Consider the following 18,374-nt stretch of genomic DNA (forward strand, 5'->3'; position numbering starts at 1 on the left):
TTTCTTCCTCGTTGTCTGCCATGTTGGCCGCTTTAATCTTAAATCTCTGCCTCCTCTGTCTGGTAAAACTGCTGCTTTCTGCTTGAGCTCCATCCCCTACTCCTTATGCTGATTTGGAAGTACTCCCATGTTAAAAAAAAAATGTGGCTTTCAGATGTACTTTCCTTCTTTCAAAGATTGTGTTCATTCCTGTTTCTTCGCTTTTGATTGATCTCCAGTGTTTTTAAATAGTTGGCTTTTTATATTGTTCATAGGATTAGTCTGATACAAGGTACTCTGCCATATCCAGCACTAGAGCACCTCTAGATTCTTTTAATTTAGATTGACCCCCACCTTTCTATCTCATTACCTAGACTTTTTGGAGAGTCCTGGCCAGTCTTCTTTTAAAAGTCTTATAGTCGGGATATTTGATTGTTTCCTTGTGATGGTGTTTAACTTGTTTCTCTATCCTTATATTTCCTATAAGTTGGAATTTAAATCAAGGGACTTGATTAGATTCAGGTTAGACATTTTCTTGCTTCATAGATGATGTCTGTACTGTTTGTTGCATTATATCAGCAGGAATATAATACTTGACCCAGTATGGGTGGTGATTAATTTGATCACTCAGTTAAGGTGGTGCTCTCTTTTTTAAAGATTTATTTTTCACCTTATAATAAGTAAGTAATTTCTGGGGTGGTAATTTGCACTCTTCATTTGTCACATCCTACTCAAATGTCATCCTCTTAGTTTATTATAATCAGGTACCAGTATAGAGTGATACTTAACAGTCATTAGATGTTCTTATTGTTTAAGTCCCATTCCCCAACCAGAAGTCCTTACAGTTTCTAGTTTATATATACTCTAAGCTATATCATACTTTAATTGTACAATCTCATACTGTGTGGTGGTTACATAAATATTTTTCTCTTTTACTAGATTTTGAGGTTCTGAATGCAGATGTCACATCTTAGAAATCTTTGTGTTTCCCATAACACTTAACAGCATTTTGCATATGGTAGGCACTCAGTAAATTATTTTTTATAGAAAGAGAAGATTAGCTTAGAAACTCAAGCCTTTTTCTATTTAAAGATTTTTCAATCTCTTTCTTAGGTACTGGTTAAATTTAATGTTAATTACATTTTTATTTTTTGTAGGTAAATGAAAAAGCGGGACAGATTATACAGTATGATAAATTTTATATACATGAAGTGCAAGAAATAATAGACATAAGGAATGATTATATCAACTGGGTACAACAGCAGGCCTATGGAATGGTATGTTTCCTATTACATTTTATGATTTCACTTTTATGTATCATTTGTTCTAATACAGAAGAAGCAATTGCTAATTTTTGAAATAACCACAGTTTTTCAAAGCTTTTATTCAGAGCACATTGCAAAGGAGTAGCTATGTATTATGCAGTATTTATAAGTAAACATTCTACTCTTATACTAGAGCCAAATCAAAGAGATAGGTTATACTTTTCTATAGGAAAATGCAAATGTGACTTAGATTTTTAAATCTCATTTATTTTCCACAAGGTTGCTTCTTAATTCTCTGATGTTGAGAATGTTGGAGTCTCGGATACTGGAACTCTAAGACTATATTACAGTTGTGAGATCAGTGCCTCAGAACTGCCAGAAGAGAGCCCTAGAATCATTGATTCTGTTTTTTATTTCTCTCTCTTTTATGTGTTTAGTTTGATCTCAGTTTTTTAACTTACATCCACAAGTGAACATACATCTTTCCATGTAGCTAAGTCTCTAATAACTAGATACTTAATACCCCATTAAAATAGTAGCGTAGTCTTATAAAACTTTAGTCACAGAAAATTTAAATATAGAAATGGGTAAGCAGCTAGATATAAATAGTCAGGTTTAATAATCTTATTTTCTAACCATTGTAATACACTTAAGGCCAACTTTTTCACCCCTGAAGCAGGTAATTTAAACAATATGCATGTAGCAGTTCTAAAAGGATAAGTAGCCTTCATTGCTTGTTAGGTACCAGCTACAAGCTCCTTGTGAACAGGTGCTCTGTCGGCTCATTTACTAGCACTTCTAACAGTATCTCAAATATGTCTAGTAGAGGCACTTAGAGAGGACAGTAGTTTTTGAATGGCAGTGTGATTAATGAATGCTGTTTTTAGGATACTCTTACTTATAGGAATCAGGTCACTTCAGGAATATCTTTGCTTCCTTGGGTACTTAAGTCTGGATTGGAAGAGACTTGATTTTTTTTTTTTATTCGCCAGAATCACTGGAAGGCTCAGTCAAGTTTACAGCCACCCTACAGATTTATGTCTACTTATTTGCTCATTCAGCGAATACTTATTGAGAATCTCCTGTGTAACAGGCACTTATTTAGGTATTAGAAATAAAGTGATCAACGAGACAAATAAGGCCCTATTCTTATGAAACTAATAATCCAGTGGGCAAGATAGATAGTAAAAAATAAAGCAAAAAATATTAGCTAATAATATGCACTGTATAGAAAATTAAAATAGGAGAAGGCAATAAAGACTGGATGATTTCTTGCAATTGGATAATGTCTGAGGAATTTCGAGCTGTAATCTAAAAGACAAGAAGCAGCCATGTAAGATCAGAGCAGAGGAAATGTCAGGAAAAATGAACATCTGGTAAAAGACCTTAGGTGATAAGTTTGACGTATTTGAAGGTTAGGAGACCTGTATGGCCAAAATATGGGAATGGGGAAAGTTCTGGGAAAGGATCACTGAAATGGGTACTAGATCTTGAACAGTTTAGTAAATTAGGATTGGGAACTTGGGTTTTATCTGAAGTGTTGTGATAAGCCATTGGAGGGTGGTAAGCAGGGGTGGAGAGGAATACAATGTAATTTATATTATAAAATAATCATTCTGTCAGCTGTGTGGAGAGTGGAGTGAGAGGAATGGAGCAAAAATTGAAAGGGAGGCTAGTTAGAAGGCAGTTTTAGTAGATTAAGGGAGAGAAAACGGTGGGTTTGTTTAGGATGGTAGTTGTATAGATGGAAGATGGGAAATGGACTTGGAGGTAAAAGGGACAAGAATTGCTGATGAATGAGATGAGGAAAGGAGAGAAATCAACAAAGGAGTTTAAGGAGGAGTTGCAGGTGTTATAGGAGGAAACTAGGAGAGAGTTGTGGGAACCAAAATTAAAAAGTGAAGGAGAGACTGTATTGAATGCTGCTGAGAAATAGAATAAAACCATAGAATTGAGTAAAGAATTTGGTTACATGAAGGTCATTGGTAACCTTGATAATGCCTGCCAGGGTAAGTTATACTTGAGAGAAACTTGCAGGGGAAGGGTATAGCTTAAGTGGTAGAGCACATGCTTAGCATGCACAAGGTCCTGGGTTCAATTCTGAGTACTTCCTCTAAAAATAAATAAATAAATAAACCTGATCCCCCCCCCCAAACAACAACAGCAAAAACAAACAATAAACAATAAAATTTCATCTTTAAAAAAAAAAAGGGAAACTTGGGAGTGAGGAATAGGGAACAACAACCATAGGCAGTACTTTAAAGAGGTTCTGCACTGAACTACTGGAGTCAAGGGGCAATAATCATTTTTTAAGAGAGAAAATACTTGACCTCAGGAAAGTTGTGAGTAAATGGTTTTTTTTTTCCTTCCGTATTTAAACTAAATCTCTCATCTAGACAAAACTTTTCAAACTCTCCCTCCAAAGCACCCCTGAGAGCAGGAGAAAAAATACATTTCTTGAGGTTATTAACTTTCCCTTGGCAAGACTTGTTTGAAGTCTCATATTTTATCTTAAACTGATTGCAAATTTTTGACATAATAAATATTTACTGCAATGTAAAAGGGATTAAAATTATTTACCATAGAGGAAAATTGATGATTCAGAAAATGAACTTTTTTAATCTTTAGACTTTGCATGTAAACTCTGATACACCACCTAGGTACCCGAGGTCTTTGAGCAATGTTTTTGAGACTGCAGTGATATATGGACCCCTTTTAAAGTAAAACTATTCCTTTAAGAAGCTTAGTGTTTCCTTACCCTATTTATGATTGTCTAAACACTAAACAGTTCTAAACTCTTGGTGCATAGCTTTTAAAAGAACTCTTAAAAATGTAACAAATTTATAAATTAATTATAAATTACACAACAAGTAAAAATCAAGTTAATATTTAGTATGGAGGATCATTATGTTCTCTTTATCAGGAATCTCAGCTCAAAATGTAGATACGGAGTGTAACATAAGAGTGCCTACGTTCAAATCTCGCCTCAATATGTTTTTTCAGTTACTTTTTGTTGTTAAATATGATTCCCTGTGCTATACAGTAAATCCTCATTGCTTATCTGTTTTGTTTAGTAGTTTGTAACTGTTAATCCCCTACTCCTAATTTGTCCCTTCTCCCTCCCTCCCCTTTAGTAACTGAAAGTTTGTTTTCTGTGTGAGTCTTTTCCTGTTTTTGTATATAGTTTCATTTGTATTACTTTTTGAATTCCATGTATAAGTGATATATAGTATTTGTCTTTATGACTTATTTCATTAAGCATAATATTCTAGGTCCATCCATGTTGCTACAAATGGCAGTATTTCATTTTTCAGTGGCTCTCACTTCAGTATTTATTCACTCTATGTTCTTGTGGTAATTACTTAATTCCTTTCTGTAAATTGGGGATAATAATACATACCTTTTATAGTTAATGCAAAGATTAATTGATATGGTCCATATAAAGTACTTAAGGTAGTTTCTGATGCATAGTTAAGTCTTGGTAAAATGATGGTTATTACTGGCTACCTTGACACAAGCTTTAAGTTTGACAGTAGTCTCTTTCTGAGGTGTCTTATAGCTCTGTTCTCTTGCTACCTTTTTCTATTTGAACCACAGTGAAACTTTGCTTTTAGAATGAGGTGTGATACTCATTTGGCCTTCACTCATCAAGCACATCATTTATTTATGAAGTTGTAGACATGAAGGTCCTTTTTAGTGCCAGTTTGATTATAATCACAGCCATTGAAACTCTTGGAGGTTCATGGTACTACTGAGATTTTAAATGGATTATTCTAAGTTTAGATTTTTCATCAGTTTTTTAAGAAATTATTGATATAAAAACACTAAAATTAGGGGGGAGGGTATAACTCAGTGGTAGAGCACATGTTTAGCATGTACAAGGTTCTGGGTTCAATACCCAGTACCTCTGTTAAATAAAAATAAATAAATAAATAAATAAACCTAATCCCCCCCCCCAAAAAAACCCCCGAAAACAAATGAAAAAACCACTAAAATTAAAAATTCTCCCAGAGCACTCATAGACCCCTAGGAATATATCCCCCCTGGGATCCGCAAGCCCAGTTTGATAAACATTATCCTGGAGAGTCATATCCTCTTGGATCACTGTGAATTAGATCTGATGTCCTTTGACACCTGAATTTTTACCTAGTATGTAGGTCATAAACTAATTGTGTTCTTAACAAGTTAAAAGAAATGTCAGTTTAATAGGATTTTTTGGTTAGCAATAATTGTGTGCTGTGCAGAAAAACTATGGTTTGAATGTCTGCTTTTAAGTTTGTCAGGCTTGTATCCAGACTTCTCTTGGCACATAACTATGATAATATCAAATTGAATTTCCTTAGAAGCTGTTTCAGTGTGCTACTGTTTTCTGGTAAGAGGGAGCCAGTAGAGGACTACCTTATTATTTCTAGGCTTTTCCAATTTGCCCTCTAGTTGTACTTGAGAATTGCCCTCTTTTACTCTACTCTGTCAACTACATGCTTTTCCTTTCTCTCCATTTATAGACAAACTGGTATTGAAGAGGTGGTTGTGGTAGTGGAAGATTATTCTTTATTTATATGTGTTTATACACACATACATATGTATAGCATTATTTAACAAGAGTTATGACCTTAAATAATTCCATTGCTTCAGTGTGGAAGTTTAAAATATTCCTTGATAGAACATAATTACTATAAGAAATATGTCTATAAATTTTACTTATATAATACACACATATTAAAGTATATGTAATATATATGGAAAGCTTTACCTTGTTCTAAACACTGCAAGGAAATTATTTCACCTTTATTAGCTTTCTCTTTATGCCATAATGTGTTGAGATTTTTTTTCTCCATTTCCTTTCTTTCCCAGTCAAGGATTTTAATCCATCAGGTAAATACACCTTAAACTTAAACAGTGCTGAGGGGAGGGTATAGCTCAAGTGGTAGAGCACATGCTTAGTATGCATGAGGTCCTGGTTCAATCCCCAGTACCTCCTCTTAAAAAAATAAATAAATAAACCTAATTACCCCCCCTCAAAAAAACCCCCAAACTTAAACAGTGCTGTATGTCAGTTATATCTCAATAAAAGTGGAAGAAAACAAAACAAAACAAAAGAACCCATCAGGTGTAGACTTCCTAAACATTAAAAACTAATTCTGTGAAATTATTTGCATTCCTTATAATATCCTTTTGTACTGCTGAGACTTCTAACTTTTCACCTCATTCTCTTCCATTTTCCCATCCTCTTTTACCTGTTTGCCTTTACGTGTTTCCATGAAGTTTTTGCTTAATCCTCCTACTCCTGCTGGTTACTATATAAGCTTCTCTGTTTTGTTTGTTTTTTCCAGACTCTGGTCTTAGTATATGAAGCTGTTTTCTTCAGTTGTATTCCTTTTGCTTTTTATCTGTTTTTCAGTGATCTCTTGGCAAAATAAAAGGACATATGAGCTCTCTCTCTCTTCTTATCTTCTGCTCTTTGATGTTTTTCTCCACTTTCTAGATACTATTTCCAGTTGTATTTTTGCTTACTTCTTTTAACTTTGCTCTTAAATTGTTTATAAAAATACTGTAGTGGTTACTACTAAACTCTTAGCTCTTTTTTCTCCCCTTTCTTACACTTTTAGTTACTATACATACATACTAGTATATATCTAGTAAAAAAGAACAAACTTGGAATAAAGAATAGAGAGGTCTGTGCCTGTTTGAATCATAAGAGTCAAGTTAAGCATTTTTTAAGTGCATATTCATTTATTTTAAGAACTGTATATAACTGTGTGAGACATGTCAGATACAAGTAAGTACTACTGAATGTATTTGGTAAATTGGTGAGATTTTATAGTCTTTGATATTAAATTTTCTGTATTTTTAAGTCATAAATTTTATTTCAATGTTAATTGTGCTGGGTTTATAAATCATTATTGTATGTGTTCTGTGGAGTTAAGGTTTTATACTTTAACTATGGATAGTGCTGAGCTAGCAACATGACATACTCACCAGCATACTAGGAAGATAGATGGATGTAACATCTGGGGAGACCAGCTTTGGGAAGACAGACCAGTACTTAACTCCCTGAGTTAAGTTTGAGTTTCTTCCTCATTTAATGAAATGAAGAAATTACAGTATATTTGTATACTTTAATATTTGCAGTATAAACCTTGCAGCTATAGTACTTCCCAGAAGGTTCATACTTTTTAAAGCTCCCTTGTCGTTTTTAATGGCAGTAATATTTTTGCAGACTCTTGGACTGATTCCTTATGCATTGAAGAACCAAATTATATTTGTTTATTTTTCATTTCCTTCATGTCTTAGAAGTATCTTTTTACTTCTGTCTAGTTGCCAACACCTTTCATACCTCTTTGAATTACTTCAGTAACTTCGATATCCTCTCTTTATATCTTCTCAGAATAATCCTGTGTTATACCCTGAAATAATGATGACACCAGCAATGTTATAGTGTTTTGCTGTAGGTAATTTACTGAAACTAAATCATGCCAAGGAGTTACATCTTTTTTGTCTATAACTAGAATTATCATTAATCATTTACGTTAAAAGCAGCATTACTGAATTCTGCTTTAGACCATGAGACCCTGACTTGAACATTTCCTTCAGGCCTTTCTCACTCAAACTTCTAGGATGTTGAGTAACTAAAATTAGGCCTGCCTTGACCTAATTTCAGAGCCCCCAGTCTACAAACAGCCAACAGTTAGTGCTTGAGTATGTGGATTTGGAGCCAGTAATAAGTCGCACATTGAATGATAATGGTAACTTTTTGCACTAGACCTTTAATTGACACCTCACATGTTTTGTAATATCCTGTCCCTATCCTTACCATTTTGTTTTCCTTTTAAATTTCTCTTGGAAATACTACTTCGGCTTAATTAGATTTGCAACTAATACAACAACTGTCTTACAACTCTTAATATTTCCTGGAAGAATTCAGTCTTGCTTTTTTATGCATTTACTTATTTTTTTTAATGTTTTAGCTTTTGTCTTAGATCCTTAACTCTTAAACTGAAATTTCTGTTAATGTTTTAATCTGGCTTTCCCTTTGATGCCTCTCTCCTGCATGAATCATTTTGCTTGGAATCTAATAGTCTCTCCTCTTTTCTCAAGTTTTCCACACATCCCGTTATTTTTCATATTCTTTCTAGCTCACATCTGTCTACAGTCAAACTTACATTCTGCTTTAATATGGTTTAGTTACACTATAGATTCTGAGAATCTTATTGACTTCCCAGTGCATAATGATATGCTTAGCACTTTTATTTATTTACATGTAGCAATAAAAATAGTGCATATATATTAATGTTTCATTATTAAGAATGAAATCCATCTCCCCTGATAACCAGGCATACTTGGTATCAAGTTTAGTTATCAGGCTGGCCATAGGTAGTCAGAAAATACTGAAAGGTGTTTCTTTGCTTATTCAAACTTTCAGTAATCATAGCACTTTAAAAATGTTTCACAATATATACTGTAAAAAGGATTTCACATGTTCCTGTTAAGTTGCTTTAAATTAAACTAAATGTAATCTAAAAAGCTTTTTCTGCAGAATCACTTTTAAATACATTCTTCTGTTAACATTGCCAATAGGGACACCTATGTAGTAAGAACTTGGTACTCTGAACATTTTGAAAGAAACTATTATCAATAATTATCTTTCTCAGAATAGGAAGTTAGCTCTAACAGTCATATTTTCCTTATACTTATACTGCTTTGGGTTTATTTAGCACAATAGTGAGTGAACCCTAAGTGTTTGGTAATGTCTTAAAGCTTCTAGTGAATACCCCTTGAGGCATGCAAGAATTTAGCCGACTATGAAGTTAGAGGGAACAGTGCACACAAGACTGCCTTCACTTCTGATACCAATTGAGAGATTCCCCAAACCACTCTTGAGTTCAGTAATTTGCTACAAGACCTCATAGAACTAACTGAAAATCACTATTATACAGTTCATTACAGGGGAAGAGTACAGATTAAAATTAGCCAAGGGAGAAAGTTCATAGGATAGAATCTGGGAAAGGTACCAAAGGCAGAGCTTCTATTTTCCTCTCCCTGTGGATTTATGGACACGTTACTTTCCCAGCAGCCATGTGTGACAGTATTCACAGAGTATTGCCAACCAAGGAAGCTCACCAGAGCCTTGGTGCCCAGAGGTTTTATTGAGGCTGCATCACGTTCTGTCCATGTGGCTGACTTTTACTCTCTAGCCCTTCTGGAGGCAGAACTGATAACCACATGGCCAGAGCCCATGGCAAACAAAGACACTCTTGTTAAGGCGTGACACTCCAAAGACCTGTAGATCATCTCCCAGTAGCTGAGGGCAAAACCAGACCTTTCTTTGGGTAAGATTAATTCCTCATTATACAAGGTACCAACTGCAAACCTAGTAATATAGTTTTGGAGATTCTAGCACTTTATATGAGTCTATTCCCTGAGCATATGTGGAAGCTTTCTGCAAAAGGTATACATTTCTGTTCAGTGAAGTGGTAAGCTTTCATTATAATTGCCATTATTATTTCCTTTATAAATGTCTTTCTCCCTTCAGTTCTTCTTTCTGCTTACCCAACCACTATGCCCTGTTCTGTACTTTCTATTTTAAGCTAATTTAATGTTAAATAACCCTTAGTATAAGATACCTATGTTTCTCTTTTTTTCTGATGAATAAAAACAACTTATGGCTTATTTTCCTCACTTTGTTTTTATATATCATTTTAATCTACTAAATACTTTCCAAACATTTTGTCAAGATTAACCAAGTCCTAAAGTCTGAGGAATATTTTCTCCATTTTCCAGCTGGAGAAACAGGGCCATAAAATCATTTCTTCAAGACCAAGTTAGGTTTAGGATTAGTTTCCCTATTCTACCTAAATTTTGCAAATGGGGCACTCAGTTGCTAAAAACAAATTTTATTATGTTCAAGCCTTGATGATTTTGTGATTACAGGGTACCTGAAACAAAGGACTTATTACATTTATAGATGTATATATATATAAATATGATAAATACGTATTTATTAGTAAATATATATAGGTACATGTGGAAAGGGTAAGTTTTGTTGTAGATGTATTTTGGTCTACGTCATTAATTTAGTATTCTGCTGTAGCAAAATATATGAAATGCTACTTTGAATAGAAATAGTAAATTTGGACACTAACATTGCTCTTTCCTCATTACTGTCACATTCTGCACTGCTGTCTTAGGATGTCAACCATGGATTAACTGAGGTAAGTTTGGTGTAATAAAGTCTCATGTTCAGAGTAAGATATAGTCTGTTTTGTCCTAAGTGATTTCAAAGCCCCAGGTTTCTCTTTTTTGTGACTTTACAAACATAAACATTTTTAAAATGAATGTATAGAATGTGTTCTGTATAACCTTCCAGGGAAATTTTTCAGAAATTAAATCTCTGTTTTAGTTGACAGCACACCTATATGATGCCTTTCAATGATACTTGCTTTAAAATAGTTCCTTTCCTCCTAAAGTCTTCCAGTATAAAATTTATCTGTCCTCAGAATATTAAAAAGCAAACTTCTAAAATTTAACAAATGTCTACACCAAAGACAGAAGATAATTTATATTAGAGAAGTAAAATGACCTTCAGTTTTTAAACTAATAATTGGTACTCAAAATGCTCACAAAATTGAGTAAACTTTCAGTATGATCATCTTCCTCTCTTTGTTTAATGTGCTGTTAATAAAGTTCTAGCACTTTGGCTTACGTAGTCAGCAATTCTGAACCACCTTTTTAATACTTGAGAATGTTAAAATACTTATTTTATACTTCTCTTATAGACTTTAGGTTTTCTTGTTTACTTTGCTTTTTCCCCAGCACTTAAACTTGAAATGAAACATTTAGTATTAGCTTTAAGTTATAGGCCTAACATTGTTTGCTTCCTCATCTTCAAGTAGAAGTCGCACATAAAATTATGAAATCAAAGAGTTTTGGAGCCAAAGGGAACTTAAGAAATCATCTCAAGTCTTTTCGAGTTTCAAAGTAGTAAAATGACTTTCTACCATCAATAACTAGTTAATGACATAGATACAGGGTGGAGGATAAAAACTGTCAACATGAAAAGTAGCCAAGAATGATAACTTATTAAAGGGAATATAACTCAGCATGTTATCTTATATGTTGAGAACAAAGAGTTACTAGTCTTGTGTTCTGTACTGATTAGGCACTGTTGAATTCATTTTGGGGAGCCATAGTTAAAAAGTGACTTAGACAAATTGAAGTACATTTAAAAGAAGGTGGTTGGGATGGAGACCATATTATTGCAGCTGGAAAAATTGGGAATGGTTAGTTTGGGAAAAAGACAACATAACGGGAGCATGGGGGCATGAAATATTAAAACCATATATACTTCCTTGCAGGGACAAAATGAAGACTGAAATACAAAACAAAGTGATGTATAGAAAAGCATATTCAGACTTAATGTAAAGAATTTTCTAAGAAAAAGAAGTGGGTTGTTTCATGGTGTATTAAGTCTTCACTGGAAGCCTTCTAGCAGGGGCTCTGTATCAGGGCTGGCCCCAGAATTTTGCCTTGTTGGGTAGATGGTAGGAATACATCCTCCAACTACAAGAGCCTCTGACTGTCAATTCATAACTCTTAGTATTTTGCTGCACTATTGAAATACTTAGAAGTCAATCACTGCATTAACTGATAGGATAAATAATTGGCTATAAGGTAACTAATGTCGGATAATGATAGTAATAGATGAGTTCTGTCAACTTTAAAGGGTGTACTAATGGCGCTTATTTTGTATGTTAAATGAATGAGCAGATTGTTTCACTCATAATGTTGATGGCACCCTAATGGCATGTGGTAAATATTTGTTAAATGAATGAATAAGCAGATTGCTTATCATTGGCCTCGGTTGCTAGAATAGCTGTAAAATATAAGAACTGGATATTTATTTAACAAATAGGCCCCCAACCTTAGAAAAAAAAATTGCAATTTAATTCACTGAAACTTGGAGGTGTAATACATGTTGAGCAAAAGATACCTGTAATGTACAATTTAATGTATTTTCAAGTATACAGTTCTCAACTAAAATTTGAAATTAGGGTTATTCCAAAGCCTCATTTGATTATCAGTAAAAATTCTGTATTCAGAAATAAGCAACATGTTTTATTTATAATTCCTGAAAGATACAAAAGAATGAACCAAGAATGTGGTCAACAATGACAGTACATACAAGAAATATATCACAAACCAATTTGTACTAATAAGCTAATTTTTTATTTCTAGTTGGCAGATATCCCTCTTACAATCTGCACATATCCATTTGTATTTGACGCCCAAGCAAAAACTACTCTGTTACAAACAGATGCAGTCTTACAGATGCAGGTAAAATATTGAATAGTAGTAATTTAATTTGAGAGCAGTTTTTGAATTTTTTCTGTGATTTTTTTAAAAAGTAAATTTACAGTTTTGTGTTAGTTTCAGGTATACAGCAAAGTGATTCCAATATATTTATATTTAAGATTATTTTCCATTATAGACTATCACCAGATATTGAATATAGTTCCCTATATTGTGCAGTAAATCTTTGTTGCTTATCTATTTTATATGTAGTAGTGTGTATCTGTTAATCCCAAATTCCTAATTTATCGCTCCCTCTTCCCTTTCCCCTTTGTTAACCATAAGTTTGTTCTCTATGTCTGTGAGTCTGTTTCTGTTTTGTACATAAATTCATTTGTATTATTTTTTACTTTTCACATATATGTGATATCGTGTAATATTTGTCATTCTCTGTCTGATTTAACTTCACTTAGTATGATATTCTTCAGGTCCATCATATTGCTGCAAACAGCAATGTTTCTTTTTTATGACTGAGTAATAGTCCGTGTGTGTGTATGTGTGTATGCATGCCACATCTTATAGATTCCTCTATTGATGGACATTTAGTTTGCTTCCATGTCTTGGCTGTTGTAAATAGTGCTTCTATGAACTTTGGGGTTACATGTATCTGTGATGTTTTTTAACAATAAATATTCAAAGTGTCTTAGGGGACATTTTGTACCTTGTGATCTGTCTTTTACAAAGTACCTTTGGTAACTATAAAAAGGACTGTTGCATGTGAAATGTATATTCTTATGAGGGCTACTTATATGTATTTTAATGAAAATAGAATAATTTAACTTTTTATCATTTTGTATCTTAAAAAATGGTATAAGCCTCTTCCAATACAGAAATATATAGTCTTTATAAACAGTTTTACTAATTTACTTGATAAAATGTTGATTTGTTTCAAATCTTGCTGTATTATATGTCCTCTATTTATATTCTTGGTAAAAGATGGAAGTGACTAGAGGAGAGGTGATGTTAAAGTAGGAGGCATTTGATCACTTGTTAGGAGGAGGGTATGAAATTTCCTTGGAGAAAGTTTTAGTAATAAATAAAGTATTTTCCTGAGGAGGATTGTCTTTTCCTCCTCCCTCTCCTTTCTCCCCCTACTCCTTCGACTTTATGTTGAGCATTCTTTCCTTTATAAAGTGAGGATTTTTAAAACTAGTTTACCTTGTGATTTTGAGGAACTACGGTAGATTTCCTTTATCATTTGAACCTGTAAATTAAAAAGGTTTTGAGTTTCTCCTCTGATATAGAATATCAGACTGCTGAATCTGAGGACTCAGAAGGGATGAAATGAGACCTTGGGCACTTAATATTCTAAAAATGCTTTTAAAATGTATCTGCCCCTCCTCCCCCAATTTGATGGCAATTTTCATTCCTTTAAAATAAATACGTTTGAGGGGAGGGTACAGCGCAGTGGTAGAATGCATGCTTAGTATGCAGGAGGTCCTGGGTTCAGTCCCCAGTACCTCCATAAAACCAAAAAAAGTTCCGTTTTAAAAAATATGTGCATTTAGTATTCTAAATACCTCCATATATTTAAATAATAACTGCTAGGAGGAATTTTAAAGATGTGCTTATTTCCATTTTCAACAGAAGAAATAAATATTTTTGTAGGATTCTATATTAACAGCTAGATTGCTAGTTTTTTGGCAGTCTTTGTTAAAACAAGTTAATTACTTGGTGCTTTTAATGTAGGATACTCCTTTTTAGACAAGAACACAGGGGAAATCATAGGAAAAGAACAGAAGTTTTAAATGGTAAAAGCCAAATGTTTGGTTTTTGAGCACATACAGTGATCACTCTACTAGATGAATTTCTGTAAACCTTTTAGCTGGTTGTTCCTTATTCACTTTCAAGATTTGCTTTAATGCTATTTTCTTTTTTTTCTCACACTCCATCCCTGTAGTTTTTTGAGAAACAGCAGTTTCAGGTTTATCAGTATTATTATAGTTTCATGTTAATTTAATGGTATCTTTAGTTACACATTACTATAAAAAATTTAAAAGGATAGTCTTTATGCTCGAATATAGTTAAGGTCTTATGCTGTGCTAAATACTATGTTAGGTGCTATGTGAATTCAGTAGTATAGGAATTCTAGGATAACCATAATTAATAGGTAGAGGTTAGCTTATCCAGTCACAGTAGCTTCTTTATAGCATTGCTATTAAATTTTTAATCTTTTGTTTTCTAGATGGCTATTGACCAGGCCCACAGACAGAATGTCTCCTCTCTTTTTCTCCCAGTGATTGAATCTGTGAATCCTTGCTTAATTCTAGTGGTCCGTAGAGAAAATATTGTAGGAGATGCAATGGAAGTACTTAGGAAGACAAAGAATATAGACTACAAAAAGCCACTCAAGGTAAATTGACATTTTCTATAATTGGGACTTTTATTCAGAAAATATGTTTAAAGTTTTCCTGTTTATTTATTCATAATAACATGTTATAGGTCCCCAGAATATACCTTCATTTCTTTATGTTCAGTGTTTGTATTGTGCTGTTTTAGGTTATATTCGTTGGAGAAGATGCTGTTGATGCAGGAGGGGTACGCAAGGAATTTTTCTTGCTCATCATGAGGGAATTATTGGATCCTAAATATGGCATGTTTAGGTATTATGAAGATTCCAGGCTCATTTGGTTTTCTGATAAGGTAAAAAACTCCAACCATCTAAATTACTTCTATATATATACCTGTATATGTATATCTGTATGTTTCAACTTAGTAAATTAAAGTTATTACTGGATTCCTAACATATTTTATTCACGATCTGCTTTATTATAGTTTTTAAAATTATAAACTTTTGGACTCAGAGTCATCAAAACACATTAATGCTTGCCACACATTCCAAATTAGCAAAATAAGTTAAGGAATGGTCAGCCTGAAGACTATATTGACTCTTCTGTCAATTTAGATTTGGCAGAGGGAGTAATTAGCTTATTAATTTATTTCTGTGGAGGTACTGGGGATTGAACCTAGGACCTCATGCATACTAAGCATGTGTTCTACCACTGAGCTATACCCTCCCCTACCTGATTTAGATTTGAGGATTGAATAATAACTACCAGATTAACTTTTCTTCTGAGGAGAATTAATTTATCATTAGGGATCCTTGATTTCTCTACCTCATCATTTAGGGCAGAGGTAACTACTCAGCAAACTACAGTCCATGAGCTAAGTTCTTCCCAGCACATGTTTTTATAAATAAAGTCAATGCCGACTCATTTACCTGTTGTTCATTGCTGCTTTCTAGCTAAAACTGGCAGAGGCAGAATGAGGTAGTTACAACAGAGCCCCAGTGGCCAACAAAACCTGAAATATTTACCATTTTTTCCTTTACAGAAAAAATTTGCTAGCCCCATTTCACTATAAGGGAAATGGATAGTTCAGCTGAAAGAAATCTGACTAAAATATTAACTATTAGTTCTAAAAACCTTGGTGTATATTATTTATTCTTTCAGGAGATTGGCTGTCCTTTATGATGTTAACAGTCATGATAATCAGTGCCTAGGGTTGTTAATTTATAAGGAGTTGCAAAATAGTACTAGTCTAATTCTCACATTTCTTTTCCATTTTATTAGCTTGGATACTTCTGTATAAAGAAATGTCCTTATACCTACTATTTGGTCCTTAATAGTACAGTTCATATGAGAAAGGAGTCTTTCTTCAGTTGCTTATTTTTCAGAAGGATGAATCTGTTTGTTAGCATACTTCAGTGGTGATGATTCATTTTTTAGTTTTAATGTTTTTTAGCCCATTGCAGTTATCTTTACTGATGTTACCTCATTTTTGTCCAGGGAGACCTCTTCAAATTGGCATCCGGGTCCTTTTGACATAACTTTAATATTCTTTGGTAGCTTCCCTGCTTGGTGTAATACTTGTAGTACTTGGTGTGATAAAATGTTCCAGATTTATACAGTTACTGCCTAACAGTACCAGCCTTACAGCCAATATTATGATAACTGAAAATACAGTTGACCCTTGAACAACATGCTTTGAACTGTGCAGGTCCACTTATATGCAGATTTTTTTCGATACACGTGTACTGTGGTATTACATGATCCTTGGTTTTGTTGAATCCACAGATGCAGAACCACAAGCCAGGGAGGGTGGACTATAAGAATATACTTGGATTTTCGACTTCCTGGGGGATCATCCACACCACTAACCCCTGAGTTGTTCAAGGGTCAACTGTAGTTTTGGTTTTTTTGCACAGTTTTTGTCCTTTGGGTATACTTCAGGAGAGATACACAGTCAAATAACCGTGTTTCAATATTACTCAGAATTGTTACACTCTGTATCATTATACTACCAAGTAGATACACATGTAGGTTAACTTGTTCAGTTTTAGTTTTGATCTTTAGGGATTGCTTGTTTAAATGCAGTTTAGTTTTATATATAAAATAGTTACATAGTTCCAAAGTCAAAGCTACAAAATAAGATATCTGAAAGAAATCTAGCTTTTATCTCTACCCCCTCCTCCTTATTTTCTCCCTCTTATAGGTATTCTTTTTTTTTTTTTTAAAAGTCTATTTATCTATTTTTTAGTGGGGGGGGGTAATTAGGTCTATTTATTTATTTACTTTTGGAGGAGGTACTGGGGATTGAGCCCAGGACCTTGTGCATGCTAAGCATGCACTCTACTACTTGAGCTATACCCTCCTCCTAGGTATTCTTTTTAAAAGAAACGTTATGGTTATTAAAATATATATATATATACACACACACACACACACACATACATAGGTAGTAGTAAATTACATAGCAACATCAGTTTCCTGGTTTTAACTATGGTTATTCAAGCTGTTACCATTGGGGAAAATAAATAAAGGGTGCAAGGGAACTCTGTACTATTTGTGCAATTTCTTGTGAGTCTTAAAGTATTTTAAAATGAGAAATATTTTAAAAAAAGAAGTGGTATTCTATGCGTATTTTTTTCTCCATCAAGAAAGGGTATCTTATTTTACATAGGAAATAGAAGTATGTTTGCATGTTGTTGTGATTAGTTATGCAGAAAGTAGAAAATGAGCCATGCAGGAGAGGATATCAACTTCAGGAGCAGAGTTGTGAAGAAAGAGTGGAGATTAGTGTGCTAGTAGAGGATTGACTGTACTTAGAAACGTAGATCCATAATGTCTTCAGAGAAAGCTAAGTATATATGTAAATACACATTTCTGATAGATTTGATGGTGGGAGGTTGTGAAAGTTCTCTTAGAATTATTTATAATTTATAGTGAATTAAGATGTAATGTTGTTAGAAGGTTAGAATAGGGGGAAAGGTGTTGGAGGTTTGAAGAAAGTGAAATAATCACTTTGGGGAGTGGGAAAATAAGTTGACTATGTAAGTAAATAAAGGGTTAGACTGTCACTGTTGGAGGCCCATTTGAAACGTATGTTCATGAATTTAAAATGAGACCAATCAACTTTTGGTTGTGATTTTTTACTTTAGTCATGTTTAACTGCTTGGGCAGAGGTAAGAATGAGGCAGATATTGGATTTAACTAGATTATGGTTTTAGCAAGTGAGTATAAACAGAAGGGAAGAAAGGGCAAGGGAATGAATCATCATGGATTATGAAATTTAAGCTTTGTAAGAAGGAAAGTGTGAGGACTTAGTTGGGAGGCAATAGTTCAAAAAAAGAAGCTGTAAGTTTAATGGATTACAGGTGCTGGTAGAGTTGAGTGAGTCAAGGTGGTAGGGGGAATCAGTTGCAAAATAGGAAATGAAGGTTAAGTAGGGAATGTTTAAGATTTGCAGGGTTGCAGTTAATATAAAATATAACCAAGGGAA

The 18,374-nt window shown here is 33.7% G+C and overlaps 1 protein-coding gene across 9 annotated transcripts in view; it reads left to right on the forward strand.

The window, feature by feature from the left end:
• Positions 1–18,374, forward strand: part of HERC4 (HECT and RLD domain containing E3 ubiquitin protein ligase 4) — a 142,569-nt gene that overhangs the window by 83,075 nt on the left and 41,120 nt on the right. For 7 of the 9 annotated variants that reach the window (XR_010381942.1, XR_010381943.1, XR_010381941.1 and 4 more), the window contains exons 15-19: positions 1,137–1,256; positions 10,433–10,456; positions 12,480–12,578; positions 14,779–14,946; positions 15,093–15,236. Coding sequence is in view for 6 of the 9 variants with exons in the window: in XM_031461212.2 (XP_031317072.1) it covers positions 1,137–1,256; positions 10,433–10,456; positions 12,480–12,578; positions 14,779–14,946; positions 15,093–15,236 (555 nt within the window). In the remaining 3 variants the exon portion in view is untranslated. The remainder of the gene's footprint in view (positions 1–1,136; positions 1,257–10,432; positions 10,457–12,479; positions 12,579–14,778; positions 14,947–15,092; positions 15,237–18,374) is intronic. The other 2 variants (XM_031461208.2, XM_031461209.2) reach the window with 2 other exon arrangements.

The sequence above is a fragment of the Camelus dromedarius genome, chromosome 8, assembly GCF_036321535.1.
Source record: "Camelus dromedarius isolate mCamDro1 chromosome 8, mCamDro1.pat, whole genome shotgun sequence".
In the NCBI taxonomy this organism is placed as follows: domain Eukaryota; kingdom Metazoa; phylum Chordata; class Mammalia; order Artiodactyla; family Camelidae; genus Camelus; species Camelus dromedarius.